General features: G+C 41.6%; 3 protein-coding genes across 4 annotated transcripts in view; 1 reads left to right on the forward strand and 2 right to left on the reverse strand.

The window, feature by feature from the left end:
• Positions 1–2,157: 2,157 nt before the first annotated feature.
• Positions 2,158–4,738, reverse strand: LOC118364369 (ADP-ribosylation factor-like protein 4A). Of its 2 annotated transcripts, none has more exons than XM_035745858.1 (2): positions 4,611–4,738; positions 2,158–3,608 (listed from the first exon to the last, which is right to left on the reverse strand). In XM_035745858.1, the coding sequence occupies exon 2, from the start codon at positions 3,506–3,508 to the stop codon at positions 2,906–2,908; it is 603 nt and encodes a 200-aa protein (XP_035601751.1). In that variant the 5' UTR covers positions 3,509–3,608; positions 4,611–4,738; the 3' UTR covers positions 2,158–2,905. The 2 variants fall into 2 exon arrangements, with proteins under 2 accessions (XP_035601751.1, XP_035601750.1); XM_035745857.2 differs by lacking the exon at positions 4,611–4,738 and adding an exon at positions 4,070–4,383.
• A 270-nt stretch (positions 4,739–5,008) lies between these two features.
• Positions 5,009–9,288, reverse strand: si:dkey-30e9.6 (uncharacterized protein LOC564083 homolog). Its single transcript, XM_035745856.2, has 5 exons — positions 9,157–9,288; positions 8,518–9,002; positions 8,273–8,357; positions 7,907–8,049; positions 5,009–7,487 (listed from the first exon to the last, which is right to left on the reverse strand). The coding sequence occupies exons 2-5, from the start codon at positions 8,959–8,961 to the stop codon at positions 7,404–7,406; spliced, it is 756 nt and encodes a 251-aa protein (XP_035601749.1). The 5' UTR covers positions 8,962–9,002; positions 9,157–9,288; the 3' UTR covers positions 5,009–7,403.
• Positions 9,289–17,426: 8,138 nt separating this feature from the next.
• LOC118364370 (von Willebrand factor D and EGF domain-containing protein-like) overlaps positions 17,427–25,819 on the forward strand; it is a 32,144-nt gene continuing 23,751 nt past the window's right edge. Inside the window, exons 1-2 of the mRNA XM_035745859.2 lie at positions 17,427–18,198; positions 23,512–23,702. Coding sequence (XP_035601752.1) covers positions 18,126–18,198; positions 23,512–23,702 — 264 coding nt within the window. The 5' untranslated portion in view covers positions 17,427–18,125. The remainder of the gene's footprint in view (positions 18,199–23,511; positions 23,703–25,819) is intronic.

Here is a 25,819-nt window from a genome sequence, read left to right on the forward strand (position 1 = left end):
AACCACTAGGCTACGCTGCCGCCCCAATTTGAAGCCCAAACTGATATTTTTGACTAAAACATAACAATTTCAAACCTTGCTTAGATTTGTATACGTTCACAGATATCTATTATGGTTGGGAATACTTTGGAACAGATTTCCAGATTGAAATCACTTGGAGCTGATTTGCTGCTGGGTTGATTTGCTCAGAAAACTTGGGGGGGCCAAATAAAAATCACCCGCGGGATAAATTTGGTAAAACCCTGTTATACTGTTCACTTTTTCTCAGTCTCTCTTTTCATGCTTCTGAGGATTAATGTAAAGAGAGCAACCTTACACCAAAGAAGAGCAAGAGCAAGCTTCTCTAGAGCTGTCTGTCTTTCTTTCTTTCCCTCCCCTTTGCAGGTGGCCCCGTTCACCCTACTTTCAGAGAGGCTGCTAGGACGATGGAAGAATTCACATGTAAATAGGCCACTCGCTCGCTAAAACAAGAAAAAGATTCATCCTGATATAACCCTGCATAATGAGCAGCATAGGAATATGCATTATTGCTACTTCCCTTGAGTACAGTGTACACAGCTTGAAAATGTATAGTTATAGAAAATATATTTTTACTACACAGGTAGAGAAAATATTTCCACAAAAAAATATTTTATTCCGACTTCCTCCAGAAGACAGACTTGATGTACATGTTCTTGCATTTTGAGAAAGTGAGTTGAAGCACGACATTCCTAATCTCAAGGTTAGCTAGTAGAATAGTGCAATGAGGAGTGGTTCTCTCCTTTCCTACAATTGTCTTCCTAAAGCGACACGCAGTTTGCCAGTGCAGCCGTGAGACAATGCCTTTCCTACAGTGATCCTGTTACTGAGGAGAGGGACTTACTATCGTCACAGAGTTGACCTCAGCCAGGGCCAAGCGGTCAAATAAAACCCACCAACTAGTAGATGTCCAGGAAACTAGTTGGGCACAGGGATATCATGTGACGACGGGCCATTACAGGGCATGTACTTTCCCGTGTTAGTGTATAATTGAGTTAGCAAAAGCAAAGTGTGAGAAAGGAAACCAGCTTCAGGATTTCCAAAGCTATGTTCAAACATAATCCCTAGTTAATTACATCAGCAGATCAACGGAAGAGACCCTGCCACCAGGCCTGTATCAGGATCTGACCCCAAAACTAGTCCCATGATCAGACTCACACTCACTCCCATTACCTCCATTTCCTAGAATGGAGAGCAGGACATGGGAATAACAGGAATATGTGTTGCTGCCATCCAATAGGGTTTCCTTCCTTGGAAAACAAGCTGGGAAGAGTTGCGCAACACAGATAAGGAGTGACACCCTCAAGATTAATCTTGGACCTGAGACTGTACTGTCTGTCTTTAAAACCTGATGCATATCAATCAAAATGACAGACATTGTAAAATGTGATGTAGGTTTAACATTACTAATATCATTTGAACCAGGAAAGAAAGGACAGTGAAATGGCATCTATAACACACAGGACCATTACAAACAGGTCAAATAATTTTGTCAAATACATCATGAGAACATAGAGCAAATTCTGCACTTGAAGTGGAGCATTGTAAGGAACAGAATAACATATGCAAATATAGTACTATATTTAGTAGGTCAACTGCTGCTCCCCCTGTTGCTCTCCAGTACAAGGTTATAATTGTTCTAAAGGGATGGGTGAGCAACAGGCATCACTTCACTGAGCTATGTGACAACAGCCTCTCCCAATCACAAAAATGCTCCCAAGCCTCCAGTCTCCTCCTGCCCCAGCCTGTTGTAGAGGGTATGGCATCTGGCTTGGCATGCAGAGTAGACTGCCCTGACTGCATTGCTGAGCCTCTCGGCTCTGGAAAACAGAAAAAGGACTCCAGGCCCTATAATCACACTGCAAGTAAACACTCAACCACCATCACCTCAATCATATCCGTCTGGTTTACTTTCAGAAAGAGAAAAAAGGGAGGAGATGCATTATCCATCAGTACAAAGTGTGAGCAGGAGCAACCAAGATTCATTTTTGATTTACTTCAGTTTCTTTCAAATATGAGAATCAGAGGACATACATTGTACACATCTCATCAGGTTTATCAGATCTGCAGAACTTCTCTGAAAATATTATGACGACAAATAATCAAAATAGAAATATCCTTCATAAAAAACAAAAGCAGTGCTGCAAAGAGGTTTTTATTAAAGATGAAAACATGAAACACATATCCCATCTATTGTCCATGTGGCCAATAGGGACCCAGTAGTTGGCTTCTTCTGAAGCAACTAAACTCTTTGTGTAATAAGCTATATTGGGAAACCTCAAGGCTGTAAACTCCATCAAAAAAGGTCATCTAAAGTGCATTAACAAACAGACAGTAGAGGTACACTAGACAGACAAAAAGCGCAAGACTGTACCTTCCTTTTGAGAAGGAAAGAAACATGTCAAAAAATGTTTACAAAAAAGGTACAACATTTAAAAGTAGCTTAGGCACTCTTTACAAGGTTCAAAAGTTCCCTTTGAGGAAGACCACGTTTGTTGTCCTCCCACTAACCTTTGTAGAGAAGTTAATTATTTTCTGTCCTTCGTCAAACATGTCATTTTTGGTGTTCAATTTTGAAGTAGCCATTACTAATGGTCTAATATCAAGGATCAAAACCATTCTTTGTAACGACAACTTACAAATTCCTATAAAAATCCATAAACACCAAATCCTTTACCTTCATAGTGCTTTCTCAACCACTAAAAAACAACAAATACCGAAGACGAAGCAAAGAGACTTTGCTGTCTGAGACACGAGAACCTAGTTTAACATTGACTGATAAAACTCAGTGTGCTGAGCCTATGGGAGAATTCCTATATCCACCCAGGTGCGAGAACATCTCCTTTTTGTCCTTCATTTAAAACAAGAGATTCAGTTCCCTCCTTGATCATCTCTTTTTCTTCTGTTGGCGGAGCATCTTCCTCCGTTTAAGGATCATGTCATGGAGTCTCTCCATGCCGTCTTTCAGTCCGTCTCCTATGATGGCACAGGTGGGCTGCAGGTGCCAAGGCGTGCCAGGGCCCAGTTCCTTCAACGCTAGTGCCTTTTCAATCTCCGCCAGGCTCAGAGAGTGCCTCAGGTCTTGCTTGTTAGCCACCACCAGCAGTGGCACTCCCTGGTTGTCTCCGGTCTTGGCGATCTTATGGAGCTCCGTTTTAGCCTCCTCCATGCGTTCGGCATCTACAGAGTCCACCACGAATACAATTCCATCGGTACAGCGTGTGTATGACTTCCACAATGGACGCAACTTCTCTTGACCACCCACGTCCCAGAAATGGAAGGTCACCGTCCTGTGGCCGCCCAAAGACACATTGACCTTTTCTGCATTGAAGCCTTTGGTAGGCACTGTGTTGACAAACTCATTGAACTGCAACCTGTACAGAACAGTTGTTTTACCTGCAGAGTCCAGTCCCAAAATGGCGATATGGAATGACTGAAAGAAGGGGATTCTTGAGAGGAAGGTCTGTGGTTCTGATAATCTATTCCCCATCTTTTCTCATGTGGGGAACAACAGGTGGAATAAAAGGGTTGGTCTACTTTTCCAACGATGATTGGCACTGATTATATTCCAATTAGAAGACAACAGTGACCTAAAAACAAAACAAATTTTACTTCAGCCAAGCAAAAATAGGACACAAATATAAGTGTACCGCAAACTTAAGTCGACACAGAATACCTATAGACTATATGAAGGTGATCAAATCAGTTATCCATGTGTTATTCACTTATTGAAGGCAGCATTTGACCTGAGTACTGCCAAATGCATATGACATTCATTAGACACCCTCAATTATAAAGGCTCAAATGAAAATACAATGCAGAAATACCGGACTTTGTCATGCTAAACACTTGAATTTTAGGCGGCAGCAATGCACAATCCTATTGCCAAGGATAGGCGCGTAAATGAATATAAAGTCGATAGGCATACAGATGCTGACAGCCAGTAACGCCACTTGACCTGATACCAGGCTCTCAAATTGCGGCATAATTCTTTATAATAGCCTACAACCGTTCCGTCCAGCCAGACATTTTCGTGCAGGGCATCACTTACATCTATCCACTCTGAATACGCGGAACTATGTTCACGAGGTCCAGTAACATGTTATCCAATGTTCACAATACAGAGCTTCTGATGACTGTCGCGCGGTCAGCAGCGTCCTATTATTGTTACTAGACGGTTTCATTCCCATAGAATAATACTGCAGTGCAATTTGTGGAAAACCCTGCTCATGTTCCAGCAAACGATTGGTTCAAGGGGTAGTCCATCAATAATGTATCCATTCAGACCACGCCCATCACCTGTTGCTGTAACGTCATTATTCAAGCCAATAGATTTATTATGCTATCATTACGCAATACTATGCAACATCAACAATGCCTAAAATAAAAATGTATCTGATAGTATGCTAGGTCAAAGTCTAAACATAATATTTACGAATGGTTATTAACATAACATAGCAAGCCAAGCATTCTGTAGGCTATATTCGTAAAAGTAAAAGAAACAAAAAGTAAAAGAAAAATCACTAAATAGTTTGTGATATGAATGAATTAAAATGAACAATTTATTGAACTATAAAAAATGCCTAATTTACCGTTTTTGTTGTTGTTGCTGTGTTCGTGTGTCGCATGTGCCTTGGCTTGGGTTTTGATATACGCTAAACAGCGCCGCCCCATGATGCGTCCTTATCTATTTACTTTCAAACTGATTGGTCAATAGTACAAATTGTATCCCACGCATACTGAATTTATAGTGAGAATAATCACAGGATTAATTGTAGAAATTATAATCCTGCGGTATCTATTTAAATCATGTTAATTATATATAATTAAAAATAAATACGTTAGCCTCTGTTTTTATAAATAGCGCCCCATTGAAGTTTACATTTAAAATAATGAAGGTGTGATTTAGTTTAGGGAAGTCCCAGGGATTCTGGATAGCACTATCCGTATTGTCAGGGGTTGCGAAGAAGGAGTCAGACGGAATCAGGTGCAAAATTAACAAAATGGTGGAATTTATTTACAGGTTCAGAAGGTTAGCTTCCTTTTAGGCAGAGTGCCGACAATTCCTCACACAGTTGAGTTTAGCAGAGCCCCAGCTGGGACAACATGCCACTCCCGTTTAAATTGACCCGAAAATGAGCCATCTGAGGCTAGTAATATAAATTGTAATAATAATAACCCAACCCTTAAAACTGGGATAATACAAAATTAACATAAACAGGTATTTCCTCAGTTTAAATAAAGATCTCACTCAATACTTCACTCGTTTCAATATCACTAGCAAATACATAATACATTAACACATCTGGACATAATGTCACATAAATATTCAACGAAGAAAGATATTAGCCAAACACCCATCAACAAAGAACATTGTAATTACTAAGCGCAAGCACCTGTTGGATAAAATGTGGACGTGACCAAAACGCGCCATCTAAGTCGAACCAGTTTACAAACAATCGAAATTGGCGAGTACAGACAGAGAGAGGGGTCCAATTCGGCGGAAAATCTGCCTCCCTACAGCAGGTGGCGTTTAATGGCTTATTTGCAACACGAGGTTTATTTGATCGAATATACGTTTTGTAATGTTGAAGTTGTTACGATTGTACTGTTATAAATATGGTACGTGACATCCCGGCAACTTTGGAGAAAAAAAACACTTCATATTGGAGTTGTCTCGAGATTGAATACAGGCGGTTGACGTCAACGACTAATCAAATATTTAAAAAAGGATTACAATAATGTGATGTAGCAACCAATTCAAAGAAAGGATAGGTGGGAGCGAGACAGCCCTCCATGCCGCTTTGTGGATAAAGGTTTCGTTAGGGCAGAGAGACATGTATCTTGTCAGTATATCCATGGTCTACTGCAGAGGGGTATATGGCCAATATACCACAGCTAAGGGCTATTCTTAAGCACAACGTCTTACATTTTTAATTTTAGGAGACACTCTTATCCAGAGTGACCTACAGGAGCAATTAGGGTTTAGTGCCTAGCCCAAGGGCACATAGATTTTTGTTTTTGCCCAGTCAGTTTGGGGATTCAAACCAGCGACCTTTCGTTTACTGGCGGGACCGCTAGGCTACCTGCAGAGTGCCTGGAGTCAGACATTAGCTGTGGTATGTTGGCCATATACCACAAGGTGCCTTAATGCTTTTACAAACTGGTTACCAATGTAATTACAACAGTAAAAAAATGTTTTTGTCATACCCATGGTATGCGGTCTGATATACCATGGCTTTCAGCCAATCGGCATTCAGTTTTCGAACCACTCAGTTTATAACAAGGTTTAGAAACTCTGTGGGCATACTACAAAACAGGATTATAACAATATTCTGATAATGTTTTATTTTGTAGAAAGATAAGCTTGACATGGACATGGTCTAATTGGTTTAACAACAATTTTATTTTATTAACCATAAAACCAAGTTATTTCTGGTTGCTTATAAAAGTTAGCTGGCTAAATCATTGATGCTGCTTTGTAGTATACCCCCCAGGTCAGGAATACAATGTGTAGGCTACAACTTCTAAATATACCTAACTTTTTTTCTCGAATGCAAACTTTTATATAGCCTACAAATGTAGGGCGTGTTTAGCAATAGGAATGTGCTTGTAATTGCTACATGAACAAACATTTGCAATAATTTGGTTCCGGGTTACGAAATTAGTTTGGCTGCTCTCTAATCTCTTGTGGACAGACGACTTTAACATAAATGGTACATTAATTTGTCACGATACAACGGGAAGTGTGAGATAATGAGCAGCATTAGTTCCGGTGCTTTAGAATTTCGGAAAGGGGAGGGAACATTTGGCCCATAGATTTGCCCCTAACTTGCGAAGAGAACGGGTGGAGCTGTTTGTTCCCTTCTCCCTCCCTCATGTATGGACCCAGAATTTAATCGAGCATCTGACTAATTACTCAATATTTTTGTTCTGGATTAAGCGAGGTTTAGCTGCTCTTCAATTGTGAACTTTAATTGCATTTCGGTCTAAATTTTAGAAATGAGTTTCAATGTCATTGTAATGACACACTTTGTTTACATTTTCCAGTTACTGGGATTATCTTTGTTGCCTATTGTCTTGAGAGAATAGATTTCTACACACACAATAGCCTATTAGGCCTAGATCAATTGAAAAAAAGGACATCTTTCAAAAAGTGTCATGGCATGGGCAATTGTTTTGCAATGAACTCTCTAGTCTAGCCTACAATTATTGTATTTTCATGATACCTCAAAGTATTTTTATTAGGCTACAGCCTGCAAGACTCCTTTCTGTGAATGCACACCCAGATTAGAACATATTGTCACACTGGACATTTTAGTGGAGCCGATGCACAGATCACTGCACAGCTGTGGACTCCATAGAAGACTTTAGAGGTCAAAGTGTCAGCCAGTTTTCCAAGAGCTGGAGATCTTCTCCTCTACTCTGTCCATGAAAGCACTGTACACTCTGCGTCTGTGCCTGTGTCTCTGAGAAGAAGAAAATGTTTTAGAAAATGTATATCAGTAGACACTTGAAGCAGAATATACTATATTTATTATGGGTTTGCCTTATGCTCTAGGCTTTTTAATGGAGGAAAGATGATCCTACACTGTATAGCCTTAAAAAATGTAGTTAAAACAATAATCTTGATATCATGGAGTGTCAATCGTTGCATCAATATCTCTCCCTATGAATTTGAGTGGTTACATTTCTCCAGCCCTAAGCTTTTTACCAAAACAGTGGTGGGCGGGGAAATGGTTTTGTTTGAGCACTTTTGTGTTAAACAGCATAATAACTTGGTAACTGACTAAGTCACGTTTCGGAAGTGGCCTAAAGTATCATAAAAGCATTGAATTAAAATGGTGTGGGGCCTATAGCCAGGCTGGGCATAAACCAGCCCACTCACAGTGTAGGAGGCAGATTTTGGGGGCCAAGGCAATTTAGGGAGTGTGAGCCTGGCCTCCCATCTAGGCTCTGTTGGCTTATAGGTGTCCATCTTCCCAAAAGGTTCCCTTGAATAAATGTCTGTTTCCGATCTGGTCCCCCTAACTGGAGTAGAATGGAAACCAGTGTCACAGTCGGCAGGATATTGCTGAGTTTGCTGTGTAATGTAGGCATAGTTTTCATAAAAGGCCATGGATTTAGCCTTCAAATGAGAAATTATTTTGTGCTTATGTCATGAGTAAGCACAAAATGGATGATGCTTAGGAAATTGTCGAATTACAGTAATAGAGCAGTGTCTCCACGCCAATATTCAGGAAAGCTGACTTACTTATACTCAGGTGCTGAGATTTGAAGTTCAACTGACCAGGATCCCTTTCAGCTGCAGTAACCATATTTGGCATGTCATCAGCAAGCTGAAATAAATGTTTCAGAGCAAAATGTTTTTCAATATATTTGTCGCCATCTTGTGTTAGAATCATACGTGGCAAGAATTTAGTACCAGTATTTTGTACAGATCATGGAAATCACAAACAACATGTAAGGAAGGTGTTACGTTATATGCCAGCAACATACCTGTCTAAAGTTATGTGGTTTAGGGTTCTTGTAGGCCACAGGAGGATATTTCCCTGTTTTAACGAACATCAGCTTGGATTCTAAAGAGCCAGGAGGTCTGTATGATGTGCTGAACTTAGGCAGTGCTTTTCTATTCTGGTCAATCTCAGGAAATAGAATGTTTGGGGTAAATGTGTCCACACTTAAGACTGTCTCACTGGAGGCAAGTGTCAGTAAAGGTTGATGTGTATTTTTTGTCTTCTTCCTTCGAGGGACACTCAGAGATGTGTAGAGTTTAGGAGAGAAATCAGGCGGCTTCAAGTTCCATGGGTCAACCTGATGTGAATAATGAGGACGGATAAAACCTTCGCTTCTTATGGTGGCTAAGTTCAGGCTAGCAGAAAAGACTGTCTTTTTATTCAAATAAACTGATGTCGAAGGATCCAAATAACTGTTAGAGGTCATTGTGATATCACAGTCCTGAAATTGTATGAACGGTAGGTAACCTGTTCAGATGCAAAGAAAATAATTAAGGGCTATTGAACTTCACAACCATACAGCAGTAGAAAACTCTAAAGTGTCTAACATTACACACTTTGCTTCTACCTCTTTTAAATACATCAAACGGCTTTGACCAGGGATAAAAGATTTTACTCTTACCTTGAATTTCAAAGACACAATCTGTTACAGAAGACACATGTTCAGAAATGACCAAGTTTCAAGTTCAGCTTGCACTGTTTGATGTGAAGTAAGGGACAACACAGGAAGAAAGTGTTAATACAATAAAAGTGGTTGCTAAGTGACCAGGGTCTGGAGACTTTACATAAAGAATATGCAAAAGGTCTGAGAACAGCAGGAGACTCCGCTAAAAGAAAAAAGAGAAACGTCCTAGCAACCGAGGAACAATGTGCCCTCTGAATGCCAATATCAACCCTCAAACTTAAGGACCTGTCAGATTAGTAAAGACTGACTAAGTAATTTGGAGGCATATGAAATTACGCGGTCTGCTTGTTAGACTTTCTATCCTGAAGGGTAGTTTTCGAATGTGTAAACTTTAGTGTAGCTTAGAATATTTGATTAAATCTACAGTGTTTGTCTGTTCACAAATGTGTTTGATCACTGAATTGTTATGCGTAATAGAGTAGAAAATGATATGGTAATTTACACAGTCAGGATGTGAAGACAGAGGCAGTCTAATCTCATACTAGACATAAAATAGTACATGTAAATCCGGGACACTCAAATTAGTATGATATGTTATGTTTGGTATGGTTACAGAACATAGAAGGCTACTCAGTTGGGGTGGATGGGTGGGCATATAACACGAACATCTAGCAAACCTGAGGTTGCATATTTGAATCTCATCATGGACAACTTTTGATTTTTAGCTAATTACTTACAGGATTAAGATTGAATCCTACTACACCGGCTCTAACTCTCGTTGGATGTGTCAGGGCTTGAAAACTAGTACGGACTACAAAGGGAAACCCAGCTGCGATCTGCCCATTGATGCAAGTCTACCAGATGAGCTTAATGCCTTTTATGCTCGATCGAGGCAAGCAACACTGAAGCATGCATGAGAGCACCAGCTGTTCCAGACGACTATGTGATAACGCTCCCGGTTGCCGATGTGAGCAAGACCTTTATACAGGATAACATTCACAAAGCCATGGGGCCAGATGGATTACCAGGACGTGTACTCAAATCATGTGCGAAACAATGAAAAACAGCTCCAGACCGTTATTCCTCCTCCACCAAACTTTACAGTTGGCACTATGCATTCGGGCAGGTAGAGTTCTCCTGGCATCCGCGAAACCCAGATTCGTCCGTCGGAATCCAAGATGATGAAGCATGATTCATTACTCCAGAGAACGCGTTTCCACTACTCCAGAGTCCGATGTGGCGAGCTTTACACCACTCCAGCCGATGCGTGGCATTGCGCATGGTGATCTTAGGCTTGTGTGTGGCTGCTTGGCCATGGAAACCCATTTCATGAAGCTCCCGATGAACAGTTATTGTGCTGACATTGCTTTCGGGGGAAGTTTGGACCTCGATAGTGAGTGTTGCAACCGAGGACAGACGATTTTTAGCTACTCGCTTCAGCACTCAGCAGTCCCGTTCTGTGAGCTTGTGTGGCCTACCACTTCACGGCTGAGCCGTTGTTGCTCCGAGACGTTTCCACTTCACAATAACAGCACCTACAGTTGACCGGGGCAACTCTAGCAGGGCAGAAATTTGACGAACTGACTTGTTGGAAAGGTGGCATCCTATGACGGTGCCACATTGAAAGTCGCTGAGCTCTTCTGTAAGGCGTTTATACTGCCAATGTTTGTCTTTGGAGATTGCATGGGTGTGTGCTCAATTGTATACACCTGTCAGCAACGGGTGTGGCTAAAATAGTCTAATTCACTAGTTTGAAGGGGTGTCCACATAGTGTATCATACGATTTTAAAATTCGTAACATATTGCACGAATTGGAATTCATAACATATCTTACAAAATTAATGATGGACATCCACAAATGAATACATACCAATACGAAACCTAACATATCATACTAATTGGAGTGTCCCTTGATTTACCTTTACTATGTTACGTCTACCCTTGAGTCCAGGTTGACAGGGAATTTCTAATTATTAATTTGGTCTCCAATAGTTTACCTCTTGTCAGGTGGGGTGAGGAAAATAAGAAACCACTAGATGGCACTACATACTCCAAGTGAAAAGTATGTTGTATGTGTTATAACATCAGTTGAGGAGGCTCTACAGTGTATGTGTGTGTGAGAGAGAAAGAGGAGTCTACATAGGTGTAGAGAGGGAATGTCTCTTGTTATATGTAATGTATGTAAACTCAGCAAAAACAAAAGTCCCTTTTTCAGGACCCAGTCTTTCAAAGATAATTTGTAAAAATCCAAATAACTTAACAGATCTTCATTGTAAAGGGTTTAAACCCTGTTTCCTATGCTTGTTCAATGAACCATAAACAATTAATGAACATGAACCTGTGGAACGGTCGTTAAGAAACTAACAGCTGGCCTCTTGGGTGGCGTAGTGGTCTAGGGCACTGCATCACAGCGCTAGCTGTGCCACCAGAGACTCTGGGTTCGCGCCCAGGCTCTGGACCGGGAGGTCCGTGGGGCGACACACAATTGGCCTAGTGTCGTCCGGGTTAGGGAGGGTTTGGTAATCGCGCACCAGTGACTCCTGTGGCGGGCCGGGCGCAGTGCACGCTAAACAAGGTCGCCAGGTGCACGGTGTTTCCTCTGACACATTGGTGCGGCTGGCTTCCGGGTTGGATGTGCGCTGTGTTAAGAAGCAGTGCGGCTTGGTTGGGTTGGGTTGTGTTTAGGAGGACGCATGGGAGTTGCCTGTATTGGAGTCTGTACGGGAGTTGTAGTGATGAGATAAGATAGTAATTACTAACAATTGGAAACCACGAAAGGGGGTTAAAAAAACAACAACACACAGCTTACAGCCTGGCAATTAAGGTCACAGTTATGAAAACTTAGGACACTAAAGAGGCTTTTCTACTGACTCTGAAAAACACCAAAAGAAAGATGCCCAGGGTCCCTGCTCATCTGCGTGAACATCCCTTAGGCATGCTGCAAGGAGGCATGAGGACTGCAGATGAGTCCAGGGCAAAAAATGACAATGTCCGTACTGTGAGACACCTAAGACAGCGCTACAGGGAGAAAGGACAGACAGCTGATCATCCTCGCAGTGGTAGATTGTGAACACTGATGGAGGATTGTGCATTCCTGGTGTAACTCGGGGAGTTGTTGTTGCCATCCTGTACTGCGGGACAGGTACAGGATGGCAACAACAACTCCCCGAGTTACACCAGGAATGAACAATCCCTCAGTGCTCAGACTGTCCGCAATAGGCTGAGAAAGGCTGGACTGAAGGCTTGTAGGCATGTTGTAAGGCAGGTCCTCACCAGACATCCCCAGCAACAACGTTGCCTATGGGCACAAACCCACCGTCGCTGGACCAGACAGGACTGGCAAAAAGTGCTCTTCTCTGAAGAGTCACGTTTTTGTCTCACCAGGGGTGATGGTCAGATTCATGTTTATCGTCGAAGGAATGATCGTTACACCAAGCGAGGCCTGTACTCGATTTGGAGGTGAAGGGTCCGTCATGGTCTGGGGCGGTGTGTCACAGCACCATCGGACTGAGCTTGTTGTCATTGCAGGCAATCTCAACGCTATGCGTTACAGGAAAGACATCCTCCTCCCTCATGTGGTACCCTTCCTGCAGGCTCATCCTGACATGACCCTCCAGCATGACAATGCCACCAGCCATACTGCTCGTTCTGTGCGTGATTCCCTGCAAGACATGTATGTCCGTGTTCTGCCATGGCCAGCGAAGAACTCGGATCTCAATCCCATTGAGCACGTCTGGAACCTATTGGATCAGAGGGTGAGGGCTAGGGCCATTACTCCCAGAAATATTTGTGAATTTGCAGGTGCCTTGGTGGAAGAGGGGTAACATCTCACAGCAAGAACTGGCAAATCTGGTGCAGTCCATGAGGAGGAGATGCACTGCAGTACTTAATGCAGCTGGTGGCCACACCAGATACTGACTGTTACTTTTGAATTTTACCCCCCCTTTGTTCAGGGACACATTGTTCTATTTTTGTTAGTCAAATGTCTGTGGAACTTGTTCAGTTTATGTTTATGTCTCAGTTGTTGAATTTTGTTATGTTCATACAAATATTTACAAATATTTAAGTTTGCTGAAAATAAACAGTTGACAGTGAGAGGATGTTTCTTTTTTTGATGGGTTTATTTCAGCAGTTCTCTCAGCATTTCAGTTCAATTCTGAGGCATATTTCCATCAGTAAGACACAGTGTAGCCTACCTGGTAAGCAAACAGTTTATAATGAATACTTCATCAGAAACCCTCTAGGGCAGGCCAGGGCATGCAGAGATTATGCCTCTTCCAGACCTTGACTTGCTATCATTCTCTGAATCAGACCGCTGTTTTATGTCTACTATACAGGTAGCTACATGGAGATACTTTTACAGACTAAACCTCCCAGACAAATCAGACTGTCAGCAGCAAGTTCTGTCCTGCACAATACATTTCCACCTTTAATTATGTCTTTGTAACAACTGTCCCAATAGTCAAATGAGTAGCCCCCTCATCAATATTTTGTGATCATTGTGAAATGGATCTAGTCAAATCTCAGTGTTTTATGTCATCTTTATCCCCAAGCAACAATGAAGTTGTTGGACATTACGTTGTATAGAATAGTATGATGAGTTATCCTCAAGACTGTTTCCTCCTTTCAGGTCAGCGTTCTCAAGGCAACAAAGAGAAACATGCACAAACCATAACTGCATTCATTGTATGCTATGCTAAGTCAGCCATCTATAATGGTCAATTGTGCTATGAGTAAAACATTTTTGGACATGCTGAAAGAAACCTTTGTCTATTTTTCTCCTGATAGATTCCCAATATCCTGTGGTCGAATGAGGATGGAACCTCAGGTCTAGACACAGACAGAGGAGGTCAGAGGTCACAGCTGCAATATATTGGGGTCAGACGTAAAGCGGAGGGTATCCCCTTACACAAATTCATATCTGCATGTGGGAGAGTTTACCCACGCAGTCGGTGTGGTGGCCTTTTTATTTGGGCCGATCATGGCAGCTGAACAGAGAGGCCAAAGGCAACAGGAAACCTGATACAGGCCATACAACCCCTGTAAAGGAGTTGACCCTAATGCCCCTATAAAGCTGGGTTTAACCTTTGCCTTTTCAGCTGTGTCTTAGAATAGTTCTTGCCATTGTATCCAGTATCATTTACAGCTACCAAGCCCTCAAGGTTCAGTTGTACCAATTATTGTGGGGTTTTGTCAAAGCTGTCAACCTGAGAGGCCACTGATGACCCTCTGTTTAAGTGCACTTAAACACATCCCACTTAACCCCACAGTAAGTGTAGTGGAGAGTGCCAAAGCAGAGAACTGTCAGCGGAGCTAATTGCTATATTGTCTGAACACAAACAAGTGAATAGCCCAGACAAATCACGCTGTGAAACGGAGAGATATCTCTGGTAGCTGTAGGTGTACTGAAAGAAAGAAACACACAAAGCTAAATACAGATGTAGAACACAAACAACAAATGGCAGCCGATAGTATATGTGTGGGCTGTGGAAATGGTTCTTCCATTAACCGCTTGGGTTCATTACTAAGCTGCATGTCTCCTATTTCCTCCCCAGCCATTCTCCTTCAGCTCAACGCCCCCGTCTGCCTGGGCCACAGCCCGTCTCTGACCACGTTCCAGGACCCAACGTCTGTTTTTACCGTTGTTTAAGCTCGGTCACAAAAGCGACTGTGGGTCCTAGATCCAGCCATTCCCCCCATCCTTTCAACTGTCTACCCTCTCACCCCTCCTCCCTTAGGTAGGCCTACTTTTATCTTTGTCTGGAAACAGGATGTTTGGTCTTAGGAAAAAAGGAGTGAACAGATTGCAGTGTAAATCAGGGTACTGGGTCAATGTCATATTTAGATGTCATGTCAGAAAGGGTGGATCACTGAATGCATATCTAAAAAGGTCAGAGGTCAGCAACTGACTTGAGACTTGATGAAGACCTCATATTTTAGGTTGTTTCTGGAGCACAACAAGCAGTGTGTGGGTTATTCTTTATTTCCTGTACATCTAGGGCACCAGAAGCACGGTCATGTATATCGACAGCTTTAATACGGCATGTTACCATGTTATCTAATAGCCTCCCATCCTTTTGTCTGTATAACAATTGACCATGTCAATATGCCAATCTGCTCAGCAGTACCTCTTCCTTGGCAACTGATTATAATGAACATCACTTTCTCCATAGTGCCATCTTTCTATCAATAAGCAGAAGTGGGCTGGGCAATGTGAGCACATGTCTGGATGCGTGTGTGGCTTTGGCCTCTGGAGTGGTTCCCTGTTGCAGCGCCACTGGGCTACATGGACAAGGTCAGTCCGGTAATGGTCCTATAAGGCCTGTCACTAGATCTATCCGTTACTTTTCCTACTGACATAAATCATGGAGCTTGTTCTGTCTTTATCTTTTCTATTTTGCTTCCATTGTTTTGTTCTGTTGGTGATTATAGTTAAAACTGTGTGTGCTTTAGTGGTAGGTTTTACACTGTTTTGTAAATATTTTTTGTGAGAGGGCCGCGTTTTGTGTTGCACAAATTAGGGGCTAAAAGTATAAATACAAAAACCATGTTGTGTGTACATGAAGTTGTACATTCAGGGTTTGTAAGTGGAGGTCAAAGTAATTACACAGCAGTATTCCATTTGCTGATATTAGATTTCCCACAGGAGGTATAGGAAGTAGCATTTTCTCCTCACTCCATCCATGCATAACTAATTGAAATAGGGAAAATTGCACAAAATGAGGTCAAGTGTTCAGATTCAAATATCAAATTGTCAATTACCTGTATTTGTTAATGGGTCAGATCACTTATTCTTTCCCGAGATTAGATTTATACATGATTGTATATAGTGTTTACATGGTTGAAAAACTAAGTGATTAGGAATGTACGATCGAGATTTGACCAAATTACTTGTTATGGGAAAGAAACTGCATGAGGGGAATATCTGTGTTTTCCCTGATAGATTTTCCAGACACTAACAGGTTGATGGTCCAGGAGATTTACGAGTGAGAGGTTGTGCCTCCCTCTGCCTGAGAGTCAAAAGGAGAAAGCCTTGGACAAGATGGTTAGGGAACCTTTATCCAGCAGTATATAAAGGTCATCATGTGAAACCCATTCTATGACTTTCAGAAAAAGTTATCACCCATCTGATTGGTTTGTTAGTTTTTCAAGAGCTCTTTGAGCCCACTGAAAATCCTCCCCATTAAGATATCAGTCCTGTCTTTATAGTGTAATTCTGTGTTATGTAATTCTATCAGTTCTCAAACAAATGTTAGTGTGGGATGTCAATGTGTTATTGAATGATGTCCACAGCTATAGTAACATTTCAATCTTTATAAACACAATTCAACAGCTTTTTATGTCCCACACACTTCACTGAACATATTTGCCTTTATATCATAGGTTAACTTTCGGCTCAGCAATGAATAGCATTTCACATTTTCCCTATGTAGGATCTTAATTTGATCACTATTGTTGATGAGAATTTCCCCATACATCAGGAAAAGCAAACGTAGTGTATTCGAAGGTTTAAAAAAAAATGTCTAACATCATAATACACATAGTAATTTCCACTTTAAAATAACAAATGTGCCATAACAAATGTATCAGCCCCTACAAAACATTTCCATATTACAATCAACATGTTGCTACAGGATTATTTTCCTGCTGTAGCAAACTAGCTCAAATTAAGATCCTACATCTGTGTATAAACGATTCGAACTGAGCGATCATTGTCGGTTCAAATCCAAACACTGAAAGAGAGCTTGGAATGCCGTAAGCAAGTTATACGGTTGCACAATACACTTTCAAATTAAATGAGAATGGAAATATACCGTTTAGAGTGAGCTATATTGGCCTACGTGATATCTGGCCTATCCAAAATCTCACTCTTTGGCCGAGTCATTTTCCTGAAAGATACAGTATGACCATCTGGTTTAGTGGATTGGAGTATTGACTAAACATCCCATGACTGCATAGTGAATGGAAATCATTATCACCTAGATTGTCGCTAGATAATTAGAGAGAAATCTAGGGAGAGAGAGAAAAATCATAGACTGTACACATCTTTGCCTGTGGTAAATTCAGTTTAACCTTACTGTTCTGGTCCTACATGGGCGTATGGAATGTATAATTATTGTATACTGCAGAATAATTATAAGGCAAATAACCAGCCAAGCTCGGTCAAGTTGGTCAGGTTCAATCACCCAATGGTAATGTCATACATTTTAGTGCTAATATTAATTTCCATAGTTTTTGTTTATTATGCATTTGTAATTATGATGGTATTCAACGTCATTCACTCAGCAGCAGCAACGGTGACAAAATTATGATGTGTTTTGGGTAGAATTCAGTTTGCTGAGTGGTAATTATAGTCCAGAGGAAAAATCAATCATGACTAATAACATTGTACCAAGAACAAACATTGTAATAACAGTCCATTATTTTCAACAACAAAAAAACATAAATTCTACATTTATTTCATAATTTATTTAGGCCTACCATTTTTACATTTGCTCAAAATTGAAAGCTGCATCAGTTCTCAGCGAATGAATGACCACAATCATGATGACGACTCGACCATTTTCCTGTTGATGCAACTGGATAGTCCCCGACTTTAATCCTTTTATCACTTGTCCTTGTCTAAACAGTCATTGCTGTTGATTCGGTCGAGATAAGGTTCGTGGACGCTCCTCCTAATATGTTGCTGCTTTTGCTCTTGGTAGTTTGTGGTCACGCGCCGCAGTCCGGTGTGCGGGGGAAGTGCTTTTATCAGCTCTTGTGAACCTCTTAGAAACGGACTTTCTTTGACTCTCGGCTGTGTCTTTGATTGTCGTTTATTTCTGCCTATCCCTACTCTTTTTTTTAAGGCTACTGGAAAATCGAAGGCAGCTGAACTGAGCATACCTTTTGAGGAGCCAAGGACCGTTGTAAAACCGTGGTCTGTCAGTGGTCATTTTGGAAGGCTTCACATTGGCTCGTGAACGATGAAATTTAACATAGTTTTGGAACATTTGTATTTACTAATTTTACTCCCTAATGCAATGTTTTGTCAAACAGGTAAGTGGTATGCCAATATTATTAATTGATAATGCCAAATTGGGACTACATTGGATGTAGACCGAAAAATGATGTGCGTAAATTACCTGTAACCTACCAATGGGTTTCAAGCTTCTTTTTTCAACGGACATGGTTTACGATGAATATTATGAACACAGTAAGCCTACTATTATGAACTGGGGGATAAATGTAGCATAGATATGGAAGAAAAGGTGACAATACCGTTTTTAATGCTGAAAATATATAATTTATTAAGAGCCAGATAAACATTTTGTATATGCTCTCTCCATTAGTCCTGTCCATCTGGTAAGAATGGTGTAAATCTGTGGTGTGTATACTGATAGTAAAGTTCATCAATCAAGGTGCTGTCATCCAAGGGCACATACCTACGACTCTCATTGCTATGGCAGTCTATTGACCTGTCCTTGGAGGCAGCAAGGGCCAAGCCTGTCTCTGTGTCTTCTCCAACCACACAAGCCTTTGACCCCTGCGGCCAAGGTGGAAAGAGACACGTGTCCATGAGGGCCGCCCACTCGGACAGAGATATGGTGCTGAAGGGTATCTCAGGACATTTACTATGAGAGTTCCCGTCTTGGCGGAAGAGAGATGGACTGACCAGGTGCTGCTGAGAGTGAACGATGATAGGGTAGCTCTGAAAGATCCTGTCGTCACCTGCAACAACTTGTCCGACTGGCGTCACTGTGTCATAGTTATTTGGGCTATGACTTTTCACTTGGCTGTGAAATCTCTGCCTCATGCTCATCTCATGTTGGCCTTTAAGTCTCACAGCTCTCACTTTTGGAGTTTTCTCTCCATCTTTATCTCTATTCATCTTGTCTTCGTCTTTATGTTCCCTCATGCTGTTCTGCTCTTCATTAACCATTAGCATATATAAGTCTCTGTCAGGGGTACCCACCACTTCTGTTTTGGCCTCAGTTGCCTGACTTGGAAGATTCACCATATCAGTAGCGTCCCATCTCTGATAGTTTGTATAAGAGGTGTCGTCAATTTTGGTTCCAGTCTTGCCCATCACCGTCATCAGTCTCCTGTATTTCTGAGTGAAACTGTTAGGGTCTCTTTTTGCCCTCGACCTAACAGCTCGTTGCCTTTTATCCTTCTCTCTTTTCATCACCGTAGAGGGGATGCTGGGATCAACCACAGACACAGGAGGAATAGCAGCACCCACCATGTTTGGAACACAGTGGTATGGCTGTGAGGGCCAGGCTGGTCCAATAGGCATCACCGGAAGGTGCTGAGGGTGTGGTGTGTAGACATAATCAATCAATGGAGTAGATGGCTGGATGATACCTCCAGAGGTGTAGGCCTCTGTGGAAATGTTTGCAAGAACAGCAGAATCTAGGCCCATTTTTGAACGGTGTCCTGTATATTGAAGACAATCAAATGAGTTTTATATTAAATATTTGATCAATCATGACCATCTATTTTTGTTAGGCTTGCAATTTAATAGTAATCATATTTGATGCTAGTACACCCTCAGTACACTTTTTCTTTGTGAAGCAATTTCTGATTGTTTCAACATTTTTGGTTGTGTGGTTATGCTATTAAAAGATGTCCAAACAACACACTTACCATGATCTTGTTGTAATAAGTGTTGTTGGTAATTGTACTGAAAGTTCATTTTTATCCTCTGCTCTTATGCCAGATACATTATAAAGGACACACCTACATAAAATCAAGAGCATCAGTAGCACATTTTAGAATGTTTTTAGAATGTTACCTGACTGTGATGTCAGAATTGTTACTCAGGTGAACACAGCTGGTGTTACTGTGGCAACAACCAAACATTCCTGCTTCAGAACAGCTGTATTTGCTTGCAGTAGGCCCTACTTTCCCTCTCAGCAAAGTTTCAAGAGGATGTCTTTCTTTTAGATTCTGTCCAACACCCGAGGGTCTTGCTTCGGTATGCTCCCGGGGCGGCAGGGTAGCCTAGTGGTTAGAGTGGTTAGAGTGTTGAACTAGTAACCGGAGTTCAAACCCCTGAGCTGACAAGGTACAAATCTGTCGTTCTGCCCCTGAACAGGCAATTAAACCCACTGTTCCCAGGCTGTCATTGAAAATAAGAATGTGTTCTTAACTGACTTGCCTGGTTAAATAAAGGTCAAATTAAAATAAAATAAAATACTTTCCCTCCTGTTTCAATTTCACATTTTTCCCTAAACTGAGAAGTCGGACTGTCTTTGAAGCTACTTTAAGCATGCTTATCGTAAGCAACATTCTGATCACCACATCAGTTTTTTACCACATACCTTTGAATAGCATGTACCTTATATTGCTTCCCCCTTTTATGATAACTCTCATGTGAAGGCATGTATTAAAATGGACCATATGGACATTAGCAGTCACATCCTGCCAAAGCTGAAATGTCTCTACTTGACTTGGAAGCCTATAAATAACAAGGCTGTTAGCTTTGGCTACGTCTTCGTTCCGTAGCCAAAGAGATGCCATGTTTGGTAACAGATCCTTTCATACTAAACACTTCCACTCTAACTGATCCCAGCTGGGACTGTCATTGGCTACATTAAATTACAACATAGATGTAGGGGAAGTTGAAGACAATCACATACAAAGTGGATCTCCTCACTGTGACAATCACCCTTCCCTGTAAATCACATTCAATTAGTGAAACACGACAGTCAAGTGACAGTCAATGTAGAAAACATAGAAGCGAACCGTTTTACCACCTTTTGTAGTATACCCTGTGCATCACTATAGTTTCCTAAAAGATACACTAAACACATGCAAACCAAAAAAAAAATGCCATTCATTTATTCCAGATCTCCATTAGCTTTTTCCAGGCGCTCATGGTTCCCTTCAGCATGGGTACTGTGGGACTACTCAGGTATTTCTCCAGAGTGTACTGTTCCCTGTTGATGAACACGTTGTGGTCCCAGCCTTGTTTGGTGATCCGGGACACCCTTTCTCTCTGCTGCTGGGTCTTCCTCTTCATGTCCTCCCTCTCCTCCCTCTGCCACAGAGAGATGGGCACCGAAGCCTGCCATGGGCTGGGAAAGTAGAGGGAGTCAGGAGTGGGTAACCTCCCGTACTGCCCAGGAGGGGTTGGGTGATGGCACGTGTTGGGATGGCGAGAACCACGGTACCTTCTCCTTGGTTGAGGGTTGGGGGCTTTGAACAGGGGGTGGTTTTGGGTAATGGGTGGTGCGAAGGGTAGGGAGTGTGTGGCGTCGCTGTGGATTGTTCCCCCTGATGAAGTTGGTTGCCTACTCTGACAAGATGGTGAGACAGACTTGGTTGTGGAGCTAGCATACTTCTGTGAAAGGTTGTCAAGTGTTATTGGGTTGTCAAAGACAGTTGGTTTTGCAGACAAAGGATGTTCAGCTTGGGATGCCCCAATGGTATCTACAACATCTCGCATTCTTATTTCCACCACTGAGGAGTGACTGTTTGCTACGGTAACATGAATCGTCTCAAAGTCTAGCAGGTCGCGGTCAATGAAAATGACCTGTTCTTCTGTTATTTGTTCATTGGGAATAGACTGGTTGGATGTCTGGGATTTTACCCCAAGTTTGTGGAAAACCTGAACAGACTGCATCATCTGATGACCCAGACGGCTCCTTGCCAATTGGAGTGGTTGGAGAGCGTTTGGGGTAGGCTGCACCCCTAATTTAGCCCCCTTAACGCTACCTTTCTGCTTCCTGGATGAGGAAATGTCTGAACCTGTTCTGTCCCCACCTCCATCTGCAGCACCGCTCGTTGCACATTGGACCAGCTCCTTCACAAGACTAGGGTTACTCTCCTCTACACTTCTTTCTCCATCCCTATTTTCACCTTCTATCTTTTCACTGTTCACGCCATCACTACTGTCACCAACCTCTCCAATGATGGCCGTTTTCTTTGTCGTCTCCCCTCTTCCCTGCTCTGCATCCTCCTCTTTATTTTTAGTAGCTTCCATCACAGGGCTTCCTGCAGCCTCCTCCAATGGGACAACTGGATTTCCAGTGTTCATTGTTGTATCAATAGGTGCCATGGTAATGTTGGTTGCAGCTGCTGGTGCTGGTGCAGCCACACCGATGTACCCTGGTGGGGGGCATACTGCCCAGATTTGTGGCACTGGTGGTGGCTGAGGGGGCTGATCTTTGGTAGACAACAATGTGCCATAGATCGCATGTTGATGGGTTTGATGATGAGAAAGAAGGGGTTGATGGTGATGATGAAGATGGTGATGAAGGAGATTGGGATGATTAGGAGGCTGCTGGAAATGGGCTGTTACAACCGGAGGGTTTGTGCTGTGATCTATGACCAGAGTTATCTGTCCTGCCAGTAAACTGTTTCCTGAAAGGAAACCAAATTATAATTTTTTGATTCACAAAATATTTTGTACAGTATGTTATGAATAAATGCATTTGTAAAGTCAATATGTCTTAATTAATTTCTGTCATGCAAAATGATAATTTTATGCTAACTTTAGAATAAAGCATAAAGCATAGATAGTTAGAAAGCTGAAAAGCTAACAGACAGTTTTGAGAGGTTTGAATTGTAATTGAACATAAAATGCTTACCTTGTGTTGAGTCAGGTGTGAATGCATTACTCTGGAAAGGGTTATGATCCTCCATAGTTATAAACAGTTATTTTAACTAGTTTAACACAATATTTTTTGAAAGTACTTTGTTGTTTAGTCAAGTAATTGTTTGATTGATGCACCTAGAATGTCAGTGTCTCTCTATGATGTCATCATTTTTTACTTCATTCTGACTAGAGGGAGTACAGCTACGACCGGAAGGTACTTTTCCGTAGCAGGTTAGGATCATTTACTCAGCAGGTTAGGATAATTAATGTGGCAGGTTAGGAGACTTAGGTTAAGGTTAGAAAAAGTTTAGGGTTAGCTAAAATGCTCTCCTAACCTGCTGCGAAAAGTAACTTCCGGTCGTAGCTGTACTCCCTCTAGTCACAACTCCTAGACGTTCCAACTCCAGAAAATTGTTGTTTTGTTAAGAGTTTCATTTCTCCAAATAAATGTTTTTTTTTTTGCACAAAAGTACAAACAAGATCAACATATTTTCATCATTAATTTGTCTCATAATCCCATAACTCCTATTTTACAATTATTATGATCAGGCTAGTCCTAGTTATTACATGGTTGCAACATAGTATTGACAGTGTTTCATTGCTAACTCAGTTGATTTTGTTTGTGTGTGTTGGGGGAGTAAACAAAGGATCGGTAACTTCAAATCAAATTGTGTGCATATGCGTGCGTGTGCATTGAGTGAAAACACAGCAGCACCTTATTGACTCATGTTTGTGCTACATGTTTGGCTGCTTGTGTCTATCCTCAGTGCTTCCCCCAGAATGTGCTCCGGGGGGTCACTCTCTGCTCCAGAACCCATACCGCAGCACCAGTTTCAGCTCCCGCAGCCTGCAGCAGTCAGCCCTCCAAGACTTCATCTGTGACCATTCCCTCATACCAGGCTGGTACCAGTTCCAGATCTTTGACAAGCCCGCCAGCATGCCCACACAATGTGTGGAGGTAAATACCGATGATACATTTTATTTTATAGTACTTTTTCTCTCTAGGTCTCAAAGCATGTTACAATGTATGGAGGTCACCCAATGCCCCTACGTGAAGCTAACACCCATAGAAGGAATAAACATTTCCAAAACAATGGATAGAGGACTATTTTTATTTTATTTTGACACCGAGGAAATATTTTTTTAAATATCAGTGCCGCCCTCCGGACCTCTGTTGAAGACCGAATGTGGCCTCCAGAGAATTGTTTTTGTTTTACACTCCTGGTTTAGGTGGTCTTTCATAGCAAATGCCATACCTCAGTCAGAACAGTACAGAAAAATATTGTCCCCATGATATAAGATCTTATAATGGCGCTGGAGGGGATGGCTGCCGTTTTACGGGCTCCTAACCAAACTGTGCTATTTTGTGTGATTGTTTACATTGTTTGTAACTTATTTTGTACATAATATCGCAGCTACCGTCTCTTATGACTGAAAAGACCTTCTGGAAATCAGGACAGTGATTACTCACCTCGAACTGGATGAAGACGCAAAGGATATACTGCTTCTCTGAGACCAGGCCCAAATCCCATCATTTGCGTGAAGAAAAGACGGAAATACAGGGGGCGGAGATCGGGGTGCCTTAAGAGAATTCTTCGGCGAGTGGGTAACCCGTCTCTACCATCCGTTCTATTGGCCAACGTGCAATCACTGGAAAATATACTGGATGTTCTCCGTTCGAGACTATCTTACCAACGTGACATTAAAAACTGTAATATCTTATGTTTCACCTAGTTGTGTTTAAACGACGACACAAATAATATACATTTTTCGTAGCCGCCTATTTACCACCACAAACCGATGCTGGCACTAAGACCAGTAAGGCCATCAGCAAACAAGAAAATATTCATCCAGAAGCGGCGCTCCTAGTGGCCAGGGACTTTAACCTGACACGCAGGTGTCCCATCTGGAAATGCAAATGCTCTACGCTAAATGCTAATAGTACTAGCTAAAACTCAAACGTTCATTAAAATACACATGCAGGGTATTGAATTAAAGCTACACTCGTTGTGAACCCAGGCAACGAGTCAGATTTTTAAAATGCTTTTCGGCGAAAGCATGAGAAGCTATTATCTGATAGCATGTAACACCCCAAAAGACCCGCAGGGGATGTAAACAAAATAATTAGCATAGTCGTCGCTACACAAACCGCACAAATAAAATATAAAACATTCATTACCTTTGACCATCTTATTTGTTGGCACTCCTAGATGTCCCATAATCACTATTGGGTCTTTTTTTTTATTAAATCGGTCCATATATAGCCTAGATATCGATCTATGAAGACTGTGTGATAAACGGAAAAAAATAGCGTCTTGTAACGTCATTTTTTTTTATTAAAAAAGTTGACGATAAACTTTCACAAAACACTTCTAAATACTTTTGTAATGCAACTTTAGGTATTAATACACGTTAATAAGCGACCAAATTGATCACGAGGCGATGTATATTCTTTAGCTGTCTGTCTGGAAATAATGTCCGGGTAAATCTCAACCAAAATATCCGGTCGGAGACCGGAAGAACTGCGCTGCCTTGCGTCTGTTTGACCAAGAAACAAATAGTAGGCAAATGACAAGACTCTAGACATCGTGTGGAAGCTGTAGGTATTGCAACCTTAGCCCCATTAAACGTGGTTCACCTTTATCAATGGGTTGAAGTCGCGCATGGATATATTTTTCCATTTTCAGTGATCAGATTTTCCTGCACTTTTCGATGAAACGCACGTTCTGTTATAGTCACAGCCGTGATTTAACCAGTTTTATAAACGTCTGAGTGTTTTCTATCCACATATACTAATCATATGCATATACTATATTCCTGGCATGAGCAGCAGGGCGCTGAAATGTTGCACGATTTTTAACAGAATGTTCGAAAAAGTAGGGGGTAGGAGTAACAGGTTAATGCAAACTTAAATCCATTTCACCTCATTTCTACCAGCATGTCACATGTGCATCCAGAGGGAAAAAAAACTCTAGACCACCTTTACTCCACACACAGAGAGGCATACAAAGCTCTTCCTCGCCCTCCATTTGGAAAAATCTGACCATAATTCTATCTCCTGATTCCTGCTTACAA

This window comes from Oncorhynchus keta, chromosome 31 (assembly GCF_023373465.1).
Source record: "Oncorhynchus keta strain PuntledgeMale-10-30-2019 chromosome 31, Oket_V2, whole genome shotgun sequence".
Lineage (NCBI taxonomy): Eukaryota > Metazoa > Chordata > Actinopteri > Salmoniformes > Salmonidae > Oncorhynchus > Oncorhynchus keta.